The sequence below is a fragment of the Oreochromis aureus genome, linkage group 6 (assembly GCF_013358895.1).
Source record: "Oreochromis aureus strain Israel breed Guangdong linkage group 6, ZZ_aureus, whole genome shotgun sequence".
Lineage (NCBI taxonomy): Eukaryota > Metazoa > Chordata > Actinopteri > Cichliformes > Cichlidae > Oreochromis > Oreochromis aureus.
The window spans coordinates 8,637,221-8,660,138 of NC_052947.1; the positions used below are offsets into that span (position 1 = coordinate 8,637,221).

The 22,918-nt window shown below is 40.5% G+C and overlaps 1 protein-coding gene across 1 annotated transcript in view; it reads right to left on the reverse strand.

Moving 5' to 3' along the window:
• LOC116317348 (voltage-dependent T-type calcium channel subunit alpha-1I-like) overlaps positions 1-22,918 on the reverse strand; it is a 186,518-nt gene that overhangs the window by 47,444 nt on the left and 116,156 nt on the right. Inside the window, exons 15-21 of the mRNA XM_039613171.1 lie at positions 21,801-21,888; positions 16,389-16,558; positions 11,105-11,175; positions 10,345-10,843; positions 9,317-9,417; positions 7,307-7,430; positions 6,048-6,116 (exon numbers count right to left, since the gene is read on the reverse strand). Coding sequence (XP_039469105.1) covers positions 6,048-6,116; positions 7,307-7,430; positions 9,317-9,417; positions 10,345-10,843; positions 11,105-11,175; positions 16,389-16,558; positions 21,801-21,888 — 1,122 coding nt within the window. The remainder of the gene's footprint in view (positions 1-6,047; positions 6,117-7,306; positions 7,431-9,316; positions 9,418-10,344; positions 10,844-11,104; positions 11,176-16,388; positions 16,559-21,800; positions 21,889-22,918) is intronic.

Below are 22,918 nucleotides of genomic sequence, written 5' to 3' on the forward strand. Positions count from 1 at the left end.
CTTCCACATTTTAGCTTTACTAACTGCCCGGACACAGAAGCCCAAACATAAAGAAGAGATGTTCGTCAAAATCGAGGTCTGAACGTTATGTAGTTGTTTTTTCTGGTTGATTGTTCTATCAACTTCTAGTTACGGCGAGATGGGAACTCATAATCGTAGGAAAACTCCTGAACTACAAATAAAGGATATGAGTGAGGTGGGTGGATGAGATCAAGAATCTTGAATAAACTGTGTGAAAACTACCAGCTGGTGGAATGAAAGACAGAAATCAGGGCACAAGTGAAAAGCAACTGAAGTGGATCAAAAAGACATTTGGAAAGTTTGGGGGAGAAAAAAAAGAGTTGACTTTTAAAGAAAAGTTGCATGGCAGACGGGTGTAAGCCTCATCATTTGACACCTGTCAAATGCTTTCATGGGATGAGCAACTTTGGCGTTGCTGTCATTTCACAACCAAACTTGTGAGATGCAGAAAATATCACTAGAGACGGATTCTGGAAGGTTTTTTTAAAAAAAAATTATATTCTGTATCATGTGAAGTCTTTCAGGCAGAGTATTTATTTTACTATATAAAGCAATGGGAGATGATGATATCTGCCCCCCATTTAAAAATAAAAAAATACAGATCCCTTCCGATTCATGTGCATAATCGTGATAATAGTTACGTTGATCACTGTAGGACAAACAACCCTGGCTGCTTATCTCAGCTGTCAATATGTGTCCACACCTATTTACTCTCAAGTTATCGGCGCTTCTTTGCAGTCAGTCAGTGCTGTTGTTGCCACTATTAGCTGTGGACACTGTGGGTCACTTTTAAAGCCAGTCTCACAGTGGCTTCATCAGGAGTTTAAATTTCTGGCATTTTTGTGGTGGCATCATTTTCTGCCTCAAAATAAACAAATCAATTAATTTAAAGAAGAAGAAGAAGAAACTTAGTGTCACTCAAGACAAAAAAAATGGTAGTTCAACAGTTTTACACTACCACCACCAGCCTATCATAGCTGTGTCCTTTTATTATTGCTTGTTTTGGCTGGAGTGTCACATCAGTACATTACATACAGCTTCATCTCTTTTGTAGTTCATTTTTAGGGCTTTTTCTCACTTTTATAAGACCTGAGCCGGTGGACTTGGCCTTGTGGCACGTGGTCGCCTGCTTAACCACTGAGTGAAACCAGTGCCATAATTGGCACCTCTAAAAATCACCATTACAAAAAGTCAAATGACAAACCAAAACAAGAAACACACTAAATAAAAATATAGGAAGCCTATCCTTCAGCTAACGTGGTGTAAATCATGACTGTGAGTATATATTTTGGGCATTAACACAGATGAGATATGCAACAAGTTGGTCATGTCCTCTGTGCTCGGTCTATGTTAATGCTTTGACAATTACAAAACAACTGTTACAGTATTAATAGCAGCCAGCAACGCTGAGGTCCCCGTGGGACTACTGGAGTGCTGTGGACCTGCCATTAAGCAGATTAAATACTATAATAAAAATGATAGTAGGTCTATTGTCTATACTTGTCTCCTCTCACAGCTGTTATCCAGCTGACAGCTTTACAGTAAATTCACTTTTTAATTACATTCAAATTCCAATTGAAATTTGATTTAGCTGAAAACGTTGTAATTGTTGCTACAGCGTTTTTTAAATGGATTGTTTAAAAAGGAAGCTCTGATTACACCTACAGGAGATGCTCACACACAGAAACCCGGGCCATGAAGCCCCCCGTGCACATTTTCTGTGCCGACACTCACAGAATCAGAAACCCTTTAAACAGAGAGCCGGTCTGGAGTTTCAGTACTGGGGTAACTGGGATCTAACAGCTGTATTAGCCTGTCATGGCCTTAATAATTCTATTTAGAGCAAACTTGGATTTGAGCCACAGTAAAAACACAAAATACTTTAACCATAATGATGAGCTGGGCATAGTTTCAGTACACTATTTCACACTTTAGCCTTCCCACACTGCAAACCAGCTCCTCCTCTAATGGAGTGTTTGACAAAATCAGAGACACTGCTGCCTGCTCTGTTCTCGCGCTCTCTTAGGCTTTCCACAAGTGTACGTGAAACAATGAGGAGTTCCCCAGAGCCATCCCACTGAATACAGTCTTCTTTTAGAAATACTTTTCCTGCTTTGGCCCTTCAAACTGAAGTCATGTGCCAGCACACATTAACATGTTAAATTACTTATTTCCAGTTTTTCTGAAGCTTTATTTATTTATTATTAAGACAAACATTTTTGGGGGGGAAATAGTACTCAGGTCCCCTGATACAGAACGCTCACATGCTGTTTTGTGCAACTCCTCGTTTCTCTGAATTTTCAGTAATGGGGGTGTAGAGTGCAAAGACCCACAGGAACACAATAATTGCTACATTAATGGGAAAAATAGCAAGTTGAAATGAACTTGAAATTGCCTTTAATCTTTCCTGGCTGTGCATGTCTCAGTCCACCTTTCAAACTGAAGGATGTTTGGCGCTAACATTAGTCTGCTGCTACCAAAAAGAAGAACAACTTAAGAGTCCTAATGGAAGGAGTTCTGACAAGCAAATGCTGCGAAGATTCTGGAGAGCACTTTAGTAAATGGCATTCATTGTGCCTACACTCGAAATAGAGACATATGGAGAGTCTTATGTCAGGATATAGCTCAGAAAAACTTGCTGAGTAATGCTACTTAGAGCTAAGAAGTCTGCCTGTTTTGACAGAGTTTCTTTCAGCCTTTGTTAGTGAGCTGCTAAGAAAGTATTACGAAGCGGCTCTGAAAGAAAAAAAAAAAGCTAATGTATTTGCAAGTGTAGCATCAGCTTAAAGCTTGATGCTGTTCAGTTCATGATGGCCCCAGAGCTGGATGTGCTGGGAGAAGCAAACAGTAAATAAAAGAAAAAAAAAGAAAAATCAATCAAAAGGGGAAACTGTAAGAAATATGAATCGTTGCAATGAAAAAAACAAAACAAAAACACAGTGACTTTAAATTAAATATATAAAAATAAATCAGTCCAATAGTAGTATACAGAATTACAGCTGATTTTTACACTGTGTTTAGGGTTAAAGAAGAGATTAGTTATGTAAGCAGAATTTAGATTAAAGGTAAGGTTTAAAAAAAAAAAACGATGTCAGTGTCACAAATCCTTCCTGGAGTAATGAAAACACAGTCCTCTGTGTGTGTGTGTGTGTGTGTGTGTGTGTGTGTGTGTGTGTGTACGAGAGACAGGGAGAGGAACGGGAGGGCGAAAGATAACAGATGTACCCCCTGTTTCTAATCAGAGTCTGATGTTCAAGGTCAGGCTCGCCGTGTGCAGGTAACACTGATTGCTACTACTCATGTATGGGTTGTGCGCAAGTGTGTGAGTATGCGTGCGGACAGGAGATGAGAGCGGGTCGCGTGTGTGATAGGGCGTGTTTAGAAAAAGAAACTATAATTAGTGTGGTTGCTTAATTAGAGCTCCACTGAGAGAGATCAGACTGACCAGACTGAAACAACAGATTAGACAGCAACAGGAGGGGTGGGAAAGAGAAATGGAGAAAAGATGAAGGGAGGGTGAGACAGAATAAGGACAAGACAGTGTAATGTGACGTTTTGCTCAAATAATTATAAAAAGAGAAAGCAAACAGCACTGCGGGAAATCTTTTTTTTTCTCCTCTAAGCATAAGCGGAAATGCAAAGACAGAAAAAAACTGTCAAAAGAGGAAAGAAGACAGAGGTGAAGACCTTCCCCAAAGATTTCCATAAAGTGAGACGTCACCCATCCAACGCTGGCAGGAACAAACAGTTTAACCAGAGCGACAAAAGAATAAACAGTGTTTGCACTTTATGAGAATTCAACTGAATAAATAAGTCTATAAAGGGCAGGTTTGTCTGTTGAGATAAGTAAACATAGGTTTGCTCAATATGGTGACGCTGGAGTTCATAGCTGTTATGAATGGCCATGCGCCAAGACAATGAGGAAAAGTGTTTATGCGTGTTGTTCTTCTCACTTTCATTTTCTTAATGTAAACTATGTGCTCAGATTGAAAAAACACTGTTACAAATACATTAAGGAATACAAACTACATCTAGAAGAAATCTTATGTATCCAACAAATACAGCAGAACAATAATGTTATGTGATCTTCAGAGACTAGTTCCCTGATTTATGACAATCCAAAGGGCAAAAGACAAACGCTAACAGTCAAACCTGAGTACTGAGTATTTCTTCTTCAGTCACCTTTCTCACTCACGATGTGCTAATACAGCAATCCTGGTCCGTGAGTCTTTGGTACCGGGAGAGTTGAGGCTCGGGTGTGAAATGTATGTTTTTGCTGGTTTTTTTCCCGTTTTTTAGAGTTATTTTTTTAATTGTTTTTATCGTTAACTCTGTTTGCCTGGGTCTTTTCCATGTGTTATGAATAAATCTTCTTTTTTCGGTACCGGTACTTATTTTGTTGTATTTATCTGCAAAACCTTAATGGCCGGTTTGTGAAAATATTGTTGGACATAAACCGGTCCATGGTGCAAAAAAGGTTGGGGACCACTGTGTTAACAGACCTCTCTGCACTGAATCATATCTGTTATTAACCTCTGTCTCTCTTCCACAGCATGTCTTTATCCTGTCTTCCTTCTCTCACCCCAACCGGTCGCAGCAGATGGCCCCGCCCCTCCCTGAGCCTGGTTCTGCTGCAGGTTTCTTCCTGTTAAAAGGGAGTTTTTCCTTCCCACTGTCGCCAAAGTGCTTGCTCATAGGGGGTCATATGATTGTTGGGTTTTTCTCTGTATGTATTATTGTAGGTCTACCTTACAATATAAAGTGTCTTGAGGCAGCTGTTGTTGTGATTTGGCGCTGTATAAATACAATCTATCTATCCATCCATCCTTTTGAAAATCCAAATGCAAAATAAAGCCAAACTTGTCTTGTGTCCTTGTGCTATCTAGTGTAAACACTGTTAAACACATATGCTATCTGTGAAAGGCAACACTCGCCTCTCCATCATCAAAACACTAAAAGATGGAAGATCTGTTTGGGAAAAATGGTGTTCCAAGGTGCAGCGAGGCTGTTCTGGCGACATGTGCAACGTGAAGATTTCACATGCTGCCAGAACAGCAGCTGTCTTCATTAGTATTTCAAAGTATTTGGAAAAGGAAAATGAGCAAGCTCATAACACATTTGAGAGTGCAAAGAAGCAGCACATGGAAAGACAAAAATAAAGCTCCACTAATTAAATTACAAAGGAAGGCCCTGAATTTGAAATTAATCAAATGAATGTCACACAGAAGATAAAGAAACTGAAGACTGGAGATTTGAACGAAGGAATGGAAGTTAAAAAAAAGAAAGAAAAAAACATAAAGATGTACGATACATAACAGTCAGTGCAGCTCAATCTGGGGCAGCTGCATAAATGTGCACATGTGAACTCTGCACTGCTACAGCAATGAGATGATCTCCATATCATTGTGCTGTACATGCCCTCATTATCCCTGGTAATAAATAAATCACTACAGGATTTTTACCATTGCGGAAAAGGCCTGAAGACACATGGGCCTCAATAATGGATGATGCCAAGTCTTCTGGACAGCAGATCAGTGGATTAAAAAGATAATACGTATGTGCACTTGTTGATTGGAAGGCCAGGAGCAGCTAAAGGATAGCTTAAGAGTGATAGCCTTCTAATTAACTTCATTATCTGGCTGTGCATCGCTAATGGGGCATGTGCAACTGATTAATACGTAGGTTGCAGAAAGAGGTAAGGTAGAAACGAGATAAGGACGCAGTGAAAAAAGAAAGGAAGGAAAAGATTGATTTTTTAAGACAACAGTAGAAGAAAGAATCCACAGGAGTGAGACAGATGTTTTAAAAAAGAATACAAGGTGGACAGTAGCATGGAAATGAGATGTAAGACGAATGATTTTGGTGAGAAAGGAGACGAGAAGATTTCAGGAAGAGGAAAAGAAAAGCAGAATAATAGAGATGGACTGAAAAAAAAGAGGAGAGACTGGATAGGATGTCAAAGAAGGAAAGCGAGATATGTAAGGAAGGCATAAAAGAGCAAGAAAAAAGAGCAAAAGGGATTTTACCTTGAGAGTCATCTCCCCAACAAAGATGGCAGTAAATATGTAGTTGGAAATGGTAAGAAACAGTCTTTCCTGTAACAAAAGGGGCACAAAAAATCAAGGAAAAACTGTTTGATTTATTAGAAAAGAAGAGAATGATTAACAGAGACAAAGCAGAGGTGGCAGATTAAAGCCAGAAAAAGCCGTTTCAGAAATGATGACTTTGGCTTGAGTGTGAAGCTTTTAAGAAGGACACGAGTGAATCAGTGTTTGTCACTGATCGCATTAGTCAGGGTTTTGTTAAAATTCCATCAAAATGAAATGCCAAACGAGTAAGAGTTGCTGTGCTTTAATTCGAATGCTTTAATTTCTCTTGATCACTTTCCTTGCAAAGGGCTCACTGTTCAATAATTTGGTTTTGCTTAATTATAGGAAAGTGGCTTGAGGCCAGAATGCAGTAAGAACTTAAAGTAAGTGGGATTCTGATACTGATTTTTCTTTATTTAAATAACTGCTTGTTGTCAACGAAGGAGTGAAAGGTATTTTTACCTGGATGGTAACAATTCCCCTGCTTTATTTGTATGTTCATTTGCTCTTTGTAAGCGAGCAGTCTCCAATTTTTATGACAGTTTCATTTCAATGAAGAGAGACAGAATATCACCAAAAAAAATGATAAAAAGCCCCACATTCATAAGGTTATACATCCCTATGGTGAAGCACGGAGGAGGAATCATTATGCTTTGGGGCTGTTTTTCTGATAAGGGTACAAAATGACATCACTGCACTGAGGGTCCAAGTGCCATAAAATCCTGGATGAGAACTGCCTGCTCTCAGCCACAACATTAAAGATAGGTCTTCCAGCATGACCTAAAACATACCACCCCAGCAACAAAGAAGCAGCACGTTAAGGTCAAAAACCTAAATGATTTAGAGAGTTGTGTAAAGAGGAGTGGGCCATCCTGAGATGCGTGCAAATCTGGTGACCAACTACAAGAAATGTGTTGCTGCCGTGCTTGCTAACAAGGGTCACTCCATCAAGCACAAGGCATGTTTTGCTTGGGGATCAAATACTTATTTCACTCAATAACATGCAAATCGTTTTAGAATTTCTATGTAATGTATCTTTTTCTGCATTTTTGGTTGATCTATCTCTCTCCATTAACATGAAACAACCACATGTACATATAAATCTACAGACACACACATACACAGCATGATTCTTGCTCTGTTTAGTACATGTTAAATAGTAGTATTTTGAAATATCCACCATGAATTCCTCTTACCAGGCTACCTTGAAGAATCTTTGGCCTCTCCAGAGCCACGGTGATGCAATTGAGGAATATGAAGGCCAGCACCACGTAGTCAAAGAGTTTATGGGCAATAATAGATTGGCAGAGCAGTCTGAACCTAACAAAAGGAAAGCAAGAGTGACATGACAGAACATAGAAGATATGCAAACGGGAAAAGATAACAGATTTTCTCCAGTAGTTTGTGTTCCTTGGTTAACATATGCCATATATAAGAAATCCCAAAGGAAATTATTTTATGAGTGAAAAAAAACATAATTTTATCTTTTTGCAGTATTTTGTGTGATGCAAATCTAACAAGAGGACTCATCGATGACACAATTTCATCACATTGAAATCATGTTTTTTTTTTTTTTTCATTGGTCAACATCTTAACCCTCATATAAAGCTGCAAAGTTCCTTCCAACTACTAAGGATCTTATTAACCAGTGTAGGTTATTTTTTATGTATATATATTAGCGTGAATGAAACTCGAATAAAGAACAAAGTAAAAAAAATGTTTGGCCTCATGATCTGGGAGAAAATACCAGGAGTTACCAGAATTTATAGTAGTTATTTAGCACTAGTTCACTTGGTTACTTTTTCCTTGTTATATCTTCAGTATCTTGAGTCCTAGCAGTTGTTTAAATAGCCTGACCAGTATTCAGGGAACTTGCACATTTGTTTGACAAGTGTTTGCATGACAAAAAGGGTACAGAAAGGGTGCCGGGTTGTCAAACTGTCAGCTATAGAACCAGTAAAGAAAACATGCAGGTCCAGAGTGAAGCCCTCACACACCCAATCTCACTTCATCTGCATGCTCTGATGGGAACTGAATACACCTACTGCGGCACTCGCTCTCTTGGCGAGGAGATCGATGTGCTAATCTGAATGCTTTTCCTCAAGACCTGGCAACTCTGTCTCTTTATCTATTGATTCAAATCTGGCAACTCTGTCCCCCCGATATTGATCATCACCAGCGGCTGTGTTGGCGTAAGCACTTACCCTACCTGAGACACAACTTTTAATGTTGGTTTCTTTCTCCTTTAGTATGTTTGCCTCTATTGCTTGTTAGAGTGAACACAAATGATCTTTACAGCACATATGCACTCACACACATACACACGCTTACACGCTCCCACATGGACATATGCAAAGTCATCCAAACACATGTACAACCAAGCAACAAGACTTTACCGGCGATACGGTCTGACGCCATCCTCACACACATACACATACATAGTCTTTGCTTGACAGATGGCACCTGCCAGGATGCCAAAACACAGCCCTGGGGCCCGGCTTCCCTTAAGTGGCTATCAGCACGCAGGGAATCGAGTGAGTGAGCGAGTGGAAGACTGAGTGATTTTTCTTTCATGTTGCTTTCAGGGAAGTTTCTACCGGCAATGAATTGAATTCTGACGGAAAACACAGCACAGACTACCGCTCTGTCTTCAGAAAAAAAAAATGCTTTAGGAGGAGAATAACGCAGCGACATCACTTTAACAAGCTATTTGTGAAACCAGAAACCAGGAGTTTTCTCTGTGGAAACAACAGTCTGGCTATGCATCTTGTTGCTCTTCCACATTATCCAGCTAGAGCTGAAAACATTCGCAGACGTTTATTTTTCAGGGCCATTGGTCTTGCTTGATGAGCCTTTTTTCCCACACCCTCTTTGTCTCCATAGAGCCTTGGTAAAACCACTTTGCCGGAGCAAACAATTACAAGTATTGGCACATTAAGAGACATGCTTGTCTCTTTGTATGCCTCTCGCTAAAAGGTTGCATTTGTTGTACATTTCAAAGCCCACATACAGAATGTTTTGAATTATACAGTCATTTAAAGAAGTTCATTCTGGGAGATTTCTTTTCTCAGTTTAAATATAAAAAACTGAAAAAAACACGTCATCAGGACAGTGTTGGATGTGCGTGACTGACACTGGTTTGGCAGCACATGCAAACAACCCTGTCATTAGATTTGAATTTGCACCTAAATCTGTGTTGCACTCACTTATTCTGAGGGGAGAACATGTAGACTGACCACTCCTCTCTGGTTTCACACCAGTCTGGCTTATACACCTCCATCATCTTCTGGATACGGAAGCACAAACTCTTGATTGGAGAGGAGGGAAAATACAGAAGAAGAATTAGCATTGATTTCTCTATACTATTAGAATACTGATACTTTTCTGGTCAGAATATATGCCTTATTCTATCAAGAATATCAACCAAGGTAGAATACATGAATTACTATTCTCCGAGATGGCTTGAGTGTGTATGTAGACAAAGTAACAGTAAGTGCAAAGTCACTGCTGCCACAAATTCCTGCACCAATTCCTAAAATAATGATGATTTATGTCTTGTTTTGGTTTTCAGTATAATCAGGGCATTTTGGGAAAACCTCTATTTATATAAAGAATCTCTATTTATCGACCACAAGCAGCATCACTGAGCAAAGCCCCAAAGGCCCTCTCTTATTTCACTGCAGAAACAACAACAACAAACACACACTCGTCTCCTTCGTTTCTCATCTCTGCTATATATCGAATACCTGACACCTTCTGCACCACCTATAGTATTACCAAAATATAGTGGCACCGTATTAGCTTAAAGTTTGTGTAAACTATGCAGCAAACGTTGAAGTTAGATGGTTAAACTGCTAATGATGGGTTCAGCACCATGAACTGCTGTTGCTAAGGTTTCTGAACTTGACCCATCCACTAACATGACAATGCTATGAATACTGGAGCACAACAGAAGTTGGAAAAAAGTTACTATAGTCACTCTCAAGTAACTATACCTCATATCATTACAGTCTACAGTTTGCTATTTAGCTAGATCTTTCTTGCACCAACAAACATACATCTTCCCTAATGCCTGGATTTCTGAGTAATATTGAGATAAAGAAGAATTAAGGAAGTTTCTTTGGTTATTTCTGTTTATCAATACAGCTATAACAAGGACCTGCTGCTTATCATTGAAAATCGATCACAGTAAATGAACCACTGCGCTTCAGAGAGCTGGTAGTAAACCACTTACATAGTCTGTTTCTTCATCAAGGTCTGTTCTGTCCTTGCGTGCATTGACTTGAGGGAAAACCTCAACCATAAGCTGAGTGTGGGGACCTGGTGCCTTGCCATTACAGTCCCGGTGATCCACTCCTAAACCACTGCCGGCCACAGACCCTCCTGTAATGGAGCCCCCTGCTCCAGACCCACTCCTTTTGCCAGCGTCTGGGTGGATGGGAGGAAGGCCTGGTGGCTGTCCCACTCCCCGAAACAATTCAGGGAGTTCGAGGGAAAGAGCCCGCCGATCTCTCCTTGCGGCAAAATGCCTGGAGAGGAAAAATGGGGGTGGAGGTGGATGATGAGGGGGCAGAGGATGATGGGAGTGGGCTGGGTGGGAAAGAAGGGACTCCTGCTCTGGTGCATAGGTGTAGGAGTGGGGCGAGCGGGTGCTGTGCAAGCGGAGGCTCCCTCCCACTGGAGGTAATCCGCTGAACCCATAGCTCCTTCGACCTAGGCTGTTTGAGCTAGACCTGCAGAGCACAAGTGATTAAAGGTACAATTAAAAGGTCATACATATTCATGAACGGTTTGTAAAATGTCAGTAGAACTGTATCAACAGAAGGCGATCAATACTGTTTTATGTGCTAAGCATTCAGACTCGAAGCTAATAGGAAAATAAAATAACATCAAAGGTCTGATGTTTCCAAGGAGGTAATTACGGCTTAATGGTTCTGGAAGTTCATTAAGGCAACAGCTGGAATCAGTGGTTGCAGTTGAATTTAACTGTGTACCTGCGACTCCATCCAGACTGCAGAGGGAACGGACGCCCCCAGTTGTGGTAGTTGGAACTGCGACCGTGGCGCTAGAACAGAAACGCAGCAGTTCAGAGAAGTTTCGGATCCATTGAATGTCTCTCAGTGAGGTATCAAAGACCCAAACACCCAAAATTAGCAATGACAAATAAAAACTAAGTCCTAAAAAAATTATTCACTCCTAGAATTTCGTATTTTTAATTCAATGGATGATTGTATCACCTCTGGAGTGATAGATCTTTTTTCTGCAATGACTTTTTCGGCACTTACAGTATTCCAGCGAGAGACTAATGTCACTAAAACACTGGTTAAAAGGAAAACGGAACGGAAACAAGAGTGCGGCTGCTAGTGTATGTCAATTATCCACCAATTAAACAACAAATATAAAACAGCTGAACAAACGAAGTATAAATTGGGCATTTTCAAAATAGGATTGCAGTGCACTGCAGGTTGTCATCTACTTTAATATACAAACCCCAGAGTGCCAGTTCCACCACACCAACAGTTTTTTTTGTTTCCGCATGTCTAATCCTCTGAGCCTGTCGGTTCTAATTATATGTTTTACCCTCAGAAATGTACATGTTGCCAATCAAAACCCGAGCCAGAGAATCTATGCATCGTCCTCTAAATAAACTGTAGCGAAGCATGAAAGCTAAATGTTAAGTAACACTTGAGTCCACACAGAGCTGCACTGCAGATCGCCCAAGAGGAACAGCGAGTGACAGACAACAGCTGCTGCCTTCACTTGCAAGCATGTTGTAGCAGCTACAACTTTCTGCGATGTATATCTGATCTAAAGGTCACTGGCTATACATAGTTGTCATCAAAGCAAACAAATAACCACATGAACAATACATTTATATTACACACATTAGATTACACACATCTATTGCACAGTTAAACAACAAGCAAAGTTAGAGTGATGAATTTCCATCACAGCCGACAAACACGTCATCTCATAGTCTAAGTGTAATTTCATGGGGGAAAAAAATAGATAAAAAGTGGTTCCTCACAAAACTTCAACCAAAAACACAAAATTTATACACAGCTCTCTCGAACGCTTATTAGTTGAGTGATGTAACCGGTGCCTACTGATATCAATAAACCTGGCGTGCTCTGAGAGAAGAGGAGGAGACTTCACAGTGGAGTGGATCTCGCACACCCACCGTGTTTAACATCGTAACCTCTGCGGTTGCTAAACCACAGACTTTCATCTCACATGTTTTCACTGCCCTCTTTTTTTTTTATTACTGAATCATCCTTCCTGTTTGTCTCCATCACCATCTCTCTCTCTGTTCCGTCTTTTTTCCTCCCCTCTACTTCTCCCTGTCGCCTTTTTTCCCCTTCTTTCTCCCACAGTTTCTCTGCGGATGAACAGAAGAAGGGAACAGTCAATTAATAGAAGTTGCCATGGCAACTGTATGCCGAGCCAGCCCTTGTAGAACTGTTTCAGTTTTTCTTCAGTTCTGGTTCAGTGGACACAACAATATTGGAATTCCTGCTGTGGATTTATGTATACTATATATATTACTGAATGTTTACTGTATGGTGCAAATAAATTGTCATTTATTAGCAATAATTGCGAGCTTTTTTCTATGTCACCCATAAATAAGTAGCAAAAGAGTGCTATGAAATATAATTCTAAGATGCCATATAATAATATTTGCACAAATGTGCCTACTGCATGAGGTGTGGTCATAAAGTCTGCTTGCAGCATGGATGCTATTATTATTGGTGCTTCAGATACATCAGGTCAAGAGTGCAAGCAGGAGCATGCACACTGGTTTATTGACTTTCAAGGGGTTGTGCACAGTGAATTCAATTCATTTCAATTCAGTTCAATTTTATCGATATAGAGCCAATTCACAGCAGCGGTTGTCTCGAGGCACTTTATATTGTCTCTCCTGAGGCTGCTCGGGTGGTGAGGGGGAAAGGGATGAGAAGAAACAAAAAGGGAACATAGAGACACCATGAAAAATAAACAGGACAAAACTAGTGCTGCAAAAGAAAGGAAATGCTCAGTGTAATCATGGGAAGCAGCACGACTAAGGGTCACCTGATCCAGCCCTAACTGTGACCTGTTAGAAAGGTTATTGTTTCTAATACCTTTTCAACATTTAAGCACTCCGTGCTGAGTCTCCTGTTGTGCTCAGTCATTTGAGGATGAACATTTGGCAAAAAATGAGCCCAGCTATGGCGTGTGCCCCCTGCTAACAGCACACTGACATCGTTCATCATGTGGCCAGATTTACATCCTTTCAACTTCCAGAAATGAAATTAAAGTTGAAAAGTCGCTATTTTGACACACTAGAGTTCTTTTACCTCTTTTTATTTTCTTGCTCTTCACCAAAAGAGGTCAAATCCAATACACGGTGGGCCACATTGTTAAGTTTGCAGACACTACTTCACCGACCGACCACAGTATGTGAGGACTCAGGGCTGTGTGTCGGACAGGGTCGTCTGCAGTACGGGGGCCCCACAGGGAACGGTTCTGGCTCCGTTCCTCTTCACCATCTACACTGCAGACTTCTCCCACAACTCCACCCAGTGCTTCCTGCAGAAGTTCTCTGATGACTCTGCAATAGTCGGCCTCATCACTGATGGGGACGACAAGGAGTACAGAGGACTGACTCAGGACTTTGTGGACTGGTGCCAGCTGAACTACCTCCAGATCAACGCCAGTAAAACCAAGGAGCTGGTGGTAGACTTCCGCAGGCATAAGCATCCTCCACTGCAACCACTGAACATCCAAGGTATGGACATTGAGGCTGTGGACAGCTACAGGTACCTTGGTGTTCATCTGAACAACAAACTGGACTGGACTCATAACTCAGACGCCCTCTACAGGAAAGGGCAGAGCAGACTGTACCTGCTGCAGAGACTCAGGTCGTTTGGAGTGGAGGGCCCACTCCTGAAGACCTTCTATGACTCTGTGGTGGCCTCAGCCATCTTTTATGGTGTGGTCTGCTGGGGCGGCAGCATCTCTGCTGGGGACAGGAAGAGACTGAACAGGCTGATCTGGAGGGCCAGCTCTGTTCCAGGATGCCCTCTGGACCCAGTGGAGGTGGTGAGTGACAGGAGAATGGCGGCTAAGCTGTCATCACTGCTGGACAACATCTCCCACCCCATGCATGAGACTGTGACAGCACTGAGCAGCTCCTTCAGTGGGAGACTGCGGCACCCACGGTGTGGGACGGAGAGATACCGCAGGTCTTTCCTCCCCACTGCTGTCAGACTCCACAACAAAGACTTCAACTGATCTAACACACATGTGCAATAACACTAAGTGCAATACTCTTTTTCTGAAAAAGTTGTATTTTTTACTCAGTTGTATAAAGCATTTGCATTCTATTTTTATCCTATTGTATATTTTATTCTATTTATTCTACTGTATATAGTATTTTATTTTATTTTATTCTATTCTTTACAGTTGTGTACAGTATTCTTATTTCTATTCTATTCTATTCTTATTGTATTCTAATTTTGCTATATAACTTTTGCACTGTCCACTTCCTGCTGTGACAAAACAAATTTCCCATGTGTGGGACTAATAAAGGTTATCTTATCTTATCTTATCTTAAAACAGGCACTGCGTCTGTTCGGAGTAGTGATGACCCTGCAGTGGGGGATTTCACAGAGTGGGTAAGCTGTCCTTCTTGGACACGAATGCATCAAAAACTAAAGAGATGGCATTTGTACAGCAGTGTAAACACCTTTCCACCTTTTGAGCTTCAGGTGGATGCTGTCTAAAGAAAAGCTGACCAACACATGTACTTTTCTTGCAAGCTTCGTGGTTGTTATGTCGGCAGAACCTCTGAGTTTGTTTTATTCTCATTTTTTAGATTCTGGTTGGTCAGGCGGTACAAGTCACTAAACCTCAAAACCAAGAATGGACTGGAGGATGTGACCCTGAGTGACCTTCCTCTCTTGTGTAAGGTTAGGACTTTGAAGGCCCAGTCACTCCCAGCCAACCCTCATCCAAGTAGTTCAAGTTAGTCTCATTTGGCTCAGCTGCCGTTATTCTTTTAAATAAATAATTGTTTTTAATGGTGCTACTTTATTCTGGACTTTTTATTTAGGGTGTTCTTAGTGGTACAATTATTATGTTTTTATTGTTTGCTTGATGCTTTTGTGGTTTCTGCTGACCGTACAAAAAATTGCCCCTCAGGGTTAATTAAGATCAATTATCCTTGATCCTTGAACTGCTCAGAAAAGGACTTTGAGATCAGTCTAAAAATAGCATCCACGCTCAAGGGATGATCTCCTTAAAGAGGTGGGTTTGCCCATGTTTAAATCGAATCTATTCTTTGACGTTTATGGGCACACTTGGATGACATCAGTTAGTCATAATAAATGCAATAATATCAACAATACTGTCTTTTGCTGCAGGATTATTTTTTCTGCTTCATAAAGTACACATTTTGACATGATTGATAGTAGAAGTTTTGGTAGATGTGATTTTTTTAATTAAAATTAATTTGGTTTCCTAAGGCTCAGAAAAGTTTTTAATTGTAATGGTTAATTTTATTAACTTACATAACCAACCCAGTTTTTTATTAGCGGCGAGTGGAGAGTTAACATGTGCATCATACTTACAGATGGGTGATTCATGTTAAACATGACATGTGAAATGCAAACAGAGAGCCTAACATCACTAGTACATGGTAATGAAATACTGAACATTAGATCTATGAAAATGAAGGGAAGTGGAATTTGTAATAATCTTTTTAAAAACATGTAAATGCTATTAATCGCTGAATGAATGATGACGGTCATACAAAGTTTCATTCACACTGGTTCACCTGTTAAGGAGGAAATAAGGTACATCCAGAATACAGTTATTATACAGGGTGAACCGAGACATCTCAGTATTATTATATTATATAATATTATATTATAGTCAGTATTTTAACATATATTACAAGCATCTGTGTCCATAACCTGACATAATGAAATACATTTCAAATGAATTGAATTACACATTCACTGTGATGGATTGCATATTTTGGACCAGTTTAAAATCTGTAAACAGACATCGTCGACGCTAAATATAAACTTGAAACCAAGGGGTTCTGCTAAAGAGGAAAACATATTTGTCATTGTATAAAGCTGCAAACAGCTCATAGAGTCATAACAGGAATGGTTGAAAAGTGCTCGGAGGCAACGTAAACCATAAAGTACACATGATTTGTTGTGAATGGGCTGAGAAGTTGTGTTTACGTGTGCGCACGACCGTCTGTGGTATGACAGTGTGATAAAGTACCAGGGAGAGGGAGCGTCTCTCCAGGCTGCTCTTGCCCAGGCTCATAACGCTGCTCTTTCTAGACTCCATGGTGAAGCTCCGCCTCTCCGAGGAGGAGTAGGATCCCCTGGGTGCTGACAGGGCACCCAGCTCCAGGTGGCCGTTTGGTGTCAGGGTGCAGATTCTCGGGTCTACAATGGAAAATAGCAGATGGGTTAAAAGTGTTGTGATAGCAATCCAAACTTCCCTCAGTCATAGTTTAATGCCTGACTGCTGAGACGTGAGAAGCTGTTCTCATATATTTACTACACTTTCAGTTGATTTCTGGGGTTCAGTCATAAGACTGCAATTTTTTTCTCATAGCCCACACATTTCTTTTCAAGCTGTCTCTGGGTGCCTTACATTTACTATATTTCCATTTGAAAACCTCCAGGGATGGAGAGACATAACAAAAACAAAATAATAAAGAAAAAATGGAGAGTAAAAGCCAATCTTATGAGTGTCTGGAGAAAGCCTAAATTAATTTCATTCATTTCCCTACAAGGCAACATGAGACACTGGTACTACTGCGACGGCTGTAACCAACAAGCTGAACTCAGTTCTGCTCAATATTAATTTGATCTCTTTATAAATTGTTTCAAATAGGCTCTAATTTTTGCTCCACCCCTGTCCTAAATAAGTTAGCAAATCAGAAACCTTAAACTATCAACACTCTTAAGTTGGTTATGGGTGAAATAGGGGTGGTTTTGGAGGCATATTCATATTCAATTTGCAGGTGCACAGCTGGGTTAAAAATGAAGGCCAAGCCTGAAGATAAGTGTGGGAATTTCTACTGAGTAGCTATCTACTGGCACCTGCACATTTAGCTAGGTCTCCTGTCTGCTTTGATCCCAAAGCAAAATTGTCATGAAAACGGCTGTGTGCAGGCAGGAGAGGACCCAGAAGCAGACTCACAGAAATGGGACGTGACTCAAAAACGGCTTTATTTACAGAAGGGGAAACAAACAATACAAAACTAAACTGGGAAAAACTAGTTAGCTAAACACTCGAGAAACACACAGAGAATTCCACACAAACATGAGAGACGAGGCGACATGGAACTGAGGGAGACTCTGACATAAATACACAGAAAACTAACGAGGACCGTAGGAGCACACAGGGAACACAGCCAACACGAATAATGATAATAATGAGACAGAGGAAGAGCAACACAACATGACGGACACAGACGGAGACTATCAAAATAAAACAGGAAGTACACAGAGACGTAGACTGGAGAGGGAGAGAGGCAGACATGACAGGCTGGGGAAAACAAGACGGCACAAGAACTCACACAGCCATATAAACGCAGACAACCAAGGGGAGACACAGAAGGCAACAACACAGGGGGAAATCTAAAACACAACACTGGACAGAATAATGTAGGAAACCTAGAATAATCCTTAACATAATGCAAAAAATGACAACAAACAAAGGAAACTTAAATGGCTGAGCCAAAATGACCCAGGACCATGACAAAAATAGTCTTTAGTGGTTGATGACGGCGGCTCAGTTGTTAGCACTGCTCTGGAGCTTTTGTTTCCCTGTGATGGAAAACTATCTCATGTCTTTTTATAAACCCTCTTTAGTGACATTTATGAATCACTGGAGCCTATGACAGTGGTACACTGACCTTTTAAAGAGTGTTTTTGTCTTGTCTCAATGTTTTTAAGGTGTTTTTAACCAAAGATAAAAATTCTGCAATTGTTTTCTTTGGTCTCTTGTTGATTTGGCCACTCCTGAAGTTTCTACTGTCTCTCTGATAGGTTTGTTTGAGCCTTTACCATTTAATAAGGGCCCAGGTCAGTTGTACTTATGTCTTGGGACTTCACACTTAAGAGTTGCAGTGACCTTTTGAACATAAAATACCTATACTTTCTCCTATTTGATATTTTAGTTTTCATAATTATCATATTGTCTTTTAAAATATCCTCATTTCATTCTCGATTGTTAATGAATTTAAGACTTTTCAAGAGTTATCAGGGCTCTAGAGTGCGACCAATTTGGTCGCAAATGCGACCAAATTTTTCAGTGGTGCAACTAAAAAAAAATATTTGGTCGCACTGGTGCGACCAAATATTTTCGGGTAACAAAAAAAAATAAAAATCTGCAACTCTCCGTGTGGTCAACAACAGACACACATTATGCCCCTATCGTGCACTAAACCAATCAGAGATAGTCAGGGGCGGGACCTCTCTGATTGGCCGTGGTCCAGTTGAAAGTGCAGGTGGAAGAGAGAGGTGAGTAGCTTGAAAGTCATATCAATTCATTAACGGATTCCACACAAAGACGTAAACACAGAGCGGACCCGACGCATCACAATCAGCTTTGTCTTTCTCAGCTTTCTCACCCGACGGCCCGAACACGGACACGCTGTCGGAGCTTAGCGATTCTGATGCGTCGGGTCCGCGCTGTGTTTACATCTTTTTGCGCTGATTCTGAGCTGCAGGTTTTGTCTCTCCAACCAAAATTCGCCGAGCCAGCAGCAAAAGAAGCAGCAAACTACGCTTCACATTTGATCAATGTCGTCATGAATTCCCTCTTACGTTTGCTGTTTTGCTTCCACCACGATAAAAATCACACTTCATGCACAGCTCTCTCTCTCTCTCTGTACTTCAAGAACAGTTTCCCGTCTCAAATCTCTGTTTTCTGCATTATCCATTCGCTTATTACCCACCAGTCTACCGTTGTTTACAGCGCTGTCGGCCACTGTTTTTTTTCTTTTCTTTTTCTTTTTCTCACTTAAATGACCTCGGACAAGAAAGCCTAATTTCTGCTGTTCAATACTGAAGAAATTTAAACTTCTTAAAATTATGCAAAATTGCAGAATATTTTTAAGGTTATCTGCTTTAAAACGCCAGACCAGGCAAATCTCCTTCATGTTTTTCTGTGTTTTATTCTCAGTTACTTTGACACAAAGGTACCTGCTGTGATGTTCACAACTCTGATGAAGTCTCACATGTATCAGTACTGATAAATGATCAGAATTATAATATTTCTGACTGTCTGAGGCTAAACTGAATCGAATTGAATCAGGACCTTGTGAATCAGAATCGAATGGATTATAGAAATCAGTGATGATACCCAGCCCTAGTGAGCAGCCTAGGCCTGACAGAAGTGGATGTAGCTGTGGGTAATAAGAAAAGATGAAAAGAACGATTGATAACTTTTTTGTTAAGTTAAGGACTGATCCGTCTGAAATTCATAGCCAGCTCTGACACGGTGCCATCAATCTTTGAATGCTGAAAAAACAGCAGTGTATCCAGAAAACACATTATATGCTGCAATAAATGCACTGCCCAAGTGTCCCCTCTCCCCACTGCCTTTCAGCAGCATGCAACAGCAAACAGGTCGTCAGAGGAGCTGAGATGATGATTAAGTTTAACATTTTCTACAATATTGACAAAGCACTTTAACCACAAGATTGTTAGTTAATTATTTAGAAATGAATATTGTCTGTATGGACTTGCCCACAAAGAAAGTGCACATTTAAAACTGCGGTGTTAAGCGATGCGGTTGAAAAATTTGAGTGCGCCTAACTTTTGTGCCGGTACGCCTAAGTTTTTAAAGTTAGGCGTACCGGTGCGCCCATGTCAAAAAGTTAGTCTAGAGCCCAGGTTATATGGATTCATAAGAACTAGGGCTGCCACGATTAGTCGACTAGTCACAACTATGTCGACGATCAAAATCGTCAACAACTAATTTAATAGTCGACGCGTCGTTTGAAGCTTTGTAAGATCACAAAAGACGCAGGAGTGAGCAGTAGGATTTGAGAGTGTAATAACGGACTGAAACAGAAGATGGCAGCACTGCATGTACAAGGATGCCAGCTGCCATTAAAGGCAAAAGAAGAAGAAGAAGCTGTGTCCCAGAATTCATAGCACAGCTCAGCGCGGCCCTGCTCAGTTTCCAACAATGGCGGCAGCTAGTTAGTTTTAATATTACTATTATTCTTTCTGGGTCAAAAAATAAACATTTAACATGCTTTCAGGCCAGAATGTAGCTGTGTAAACTTCAAATATCTGCTCAGTTTATCAAGACACCACATATTTTCAAAAGCCCTCAGACGTTTTCGGAGACGTCTGTTACCCACCAGCTCGATAGCTAGCTGGGGTTCAAGGCTCACTAGAGCCGGTGAGAACACCGGACTCCGTGCAAATCGTTTTCAAACCCACCAACGTCTTTCACTACTCAGGTTAAACATGATATATAAGTCACTTAGATAACTTAAAACTGTTCATTGTTTGGCTTTTTTTTAGTATTTTATTTGTTCCTGAGTAAATTGGGTTGGCTGAGATTAAAGTTATAGTTTTACACAGCTGAATAAACGTCAAGCAGACAACTGATTATCAGAAGTGTGAGATGCTCGAGAACATACTCCGGTGTCCTGTTATATTTTAGATAGCAAGGAGCAGATGGCTGAGTTTATTAAACTTCACCGAAGCAATCTGCAGATTTCATTAAAATTTAATAAACTATCATCTTGTCTTTATTTTTAGTTAGCACATACCTTAAACACTTAAAGCTGTAAGCTAATGATAGTTATTTAAGAGCAGATGCATGCTGGTGCAATAAGCTGTACGTTTTACGTCCAATGGATGCATGATCTGATTAGTCGACTAATCACAAAAATAATCGGTGACTAATCGACTATCAAAATAATCGTTTGTGGCAGCCCTAATAAGAACTGGTTGGATGGATGGACAGACAGGGACAGACAAACAGGAAACACATGCTTAGGAAAACTTGATGTACCCATGCGAACATGCTGAAGCCAAACAAAGAAAAAGTATACCTCTATCCTCTCTGAATAGACAGAGTTAACCTTGCATTTTCCCATCTATGAAGACGGAGTCTACAAGCTTCCCTTTTTGCTTACGCTGTAGTGCAGAGACCAGATCGTGCGTGCAGCCGTAGCCCACTTAGATGGTATAGAAGCGATCCTCCAGCCTCTGAACTCAAATTTAATCCTCTCTGAACTGCATTGTTTGTTGGGTCTGTTGAGGAAGTCTGTACTGCTTCAACACTTTTACTGTGAGGCTGGATATAGACAGAGCCCATTCATCTTTGTCGACTACTCTATTCTTTTTGGCAAACGCTTCCGTCTTGGTTTGAGTTGAGCACGTTTAGACTCCCTTTGGATAAGCCTCAGTGAAAAACAAAGAGCTAAAATCTGATGAGCAGGCAGATTCTTGAGCATGTTGTTCCATTTTGAGATGAATGATACAGTATGTGAATTGAGGTATTAGCGTTAAATCCTTAAAAATAAACATTTTTAACAAAACCAAACATTCTGACCTCATGAATGTCGATCTTATTCCAGGCCTTTTTTAGCTTAGCGGTACTAATAAGATGGCAGCTGAGTGTATCAGAAAGTTTGGATGTTACCCTTACCAGACAACTTGATGGAGTCGCGTTTTTCACTCTCGTCAAAGTTGGAGGAGGAGTGATCGTCATCTGAATATGAACGATTTGCATCGCCCTGTAGATAAAAAAAACAACCTATCAGACAGGACTCGTGGTCTAAAAGATTTTTGTCACAGACTTTTTTTTCAGATTTTGTCATATGCCGGACCTTTAATCTCCAGGGAAAGACAGTGCTACCTCACTACAGCTATCAGACGTATTTAAACACACTATCAGACAATCTTCCTCAAGGATAAGTCTGTAAAACCCTCAAAGTACTGACACACTGCTGCAGGAGCCCTCTCAGACTTGGTTAAGACCAATGGAATTTCCCCTACAGTCTTCACTGAGGGAGTAAATTGGCTCAATAACCCCTAGTGTGTCGCAGTAGTAGACCCAGAACAGATGAGTGGAGGAAGGGGAGAGAGCTGGAGGAGAAAAGGCCGACAGCGAGAGAAAGGAGAGAATAAAAGGCAGGAAGAGAGACAGACCGAATGACTGATGGCAGGGTTTTGTTTTGGCATTTCAGAAAGATCAATCAAGAGCCGCGTGATTTGTGTCAATGTTTCCCTCCCAACTCACACATCATAGCTACATGCCATGAATATGGTAATGCTTTGATCTGTGTATGAAAACTCAACTGGGTTACTCAACCACACTACAATTTTCCAATGATATCATCTGACATCGTTTGACAGCTGAGGGCAGATTGACAGCATCACTTTTGCTGTGTTTTCCACTGAGAGGGATGGCTTCAGAAATTCTGCTGTATTTAATTATTATTATGGGACCAATACTATAATATATATCATCACTCTTTCTTTCTACAGCAGAAAACAGATTTTAAACTTGATTTTTGTTGGATTTTCATTTCTTTTACTATATTTAGATCCTCATGTTCTCAAACCTCAAGTTTGCTCACCTACAAACAAATGAACAGTCTGAATTTTCACTGTTGTTTGGTTTTAATGAAAAGAGACAGAATATCAACCAAAGGTCTAGACATTTGTCACTGAGTGAAATACGTATTTGATCCCCTACAACCAAGCCAGAATTCTCAATTCAATTCAGTTTTATTTATAATTCTGGCTCCCTCTTTAGCTGTG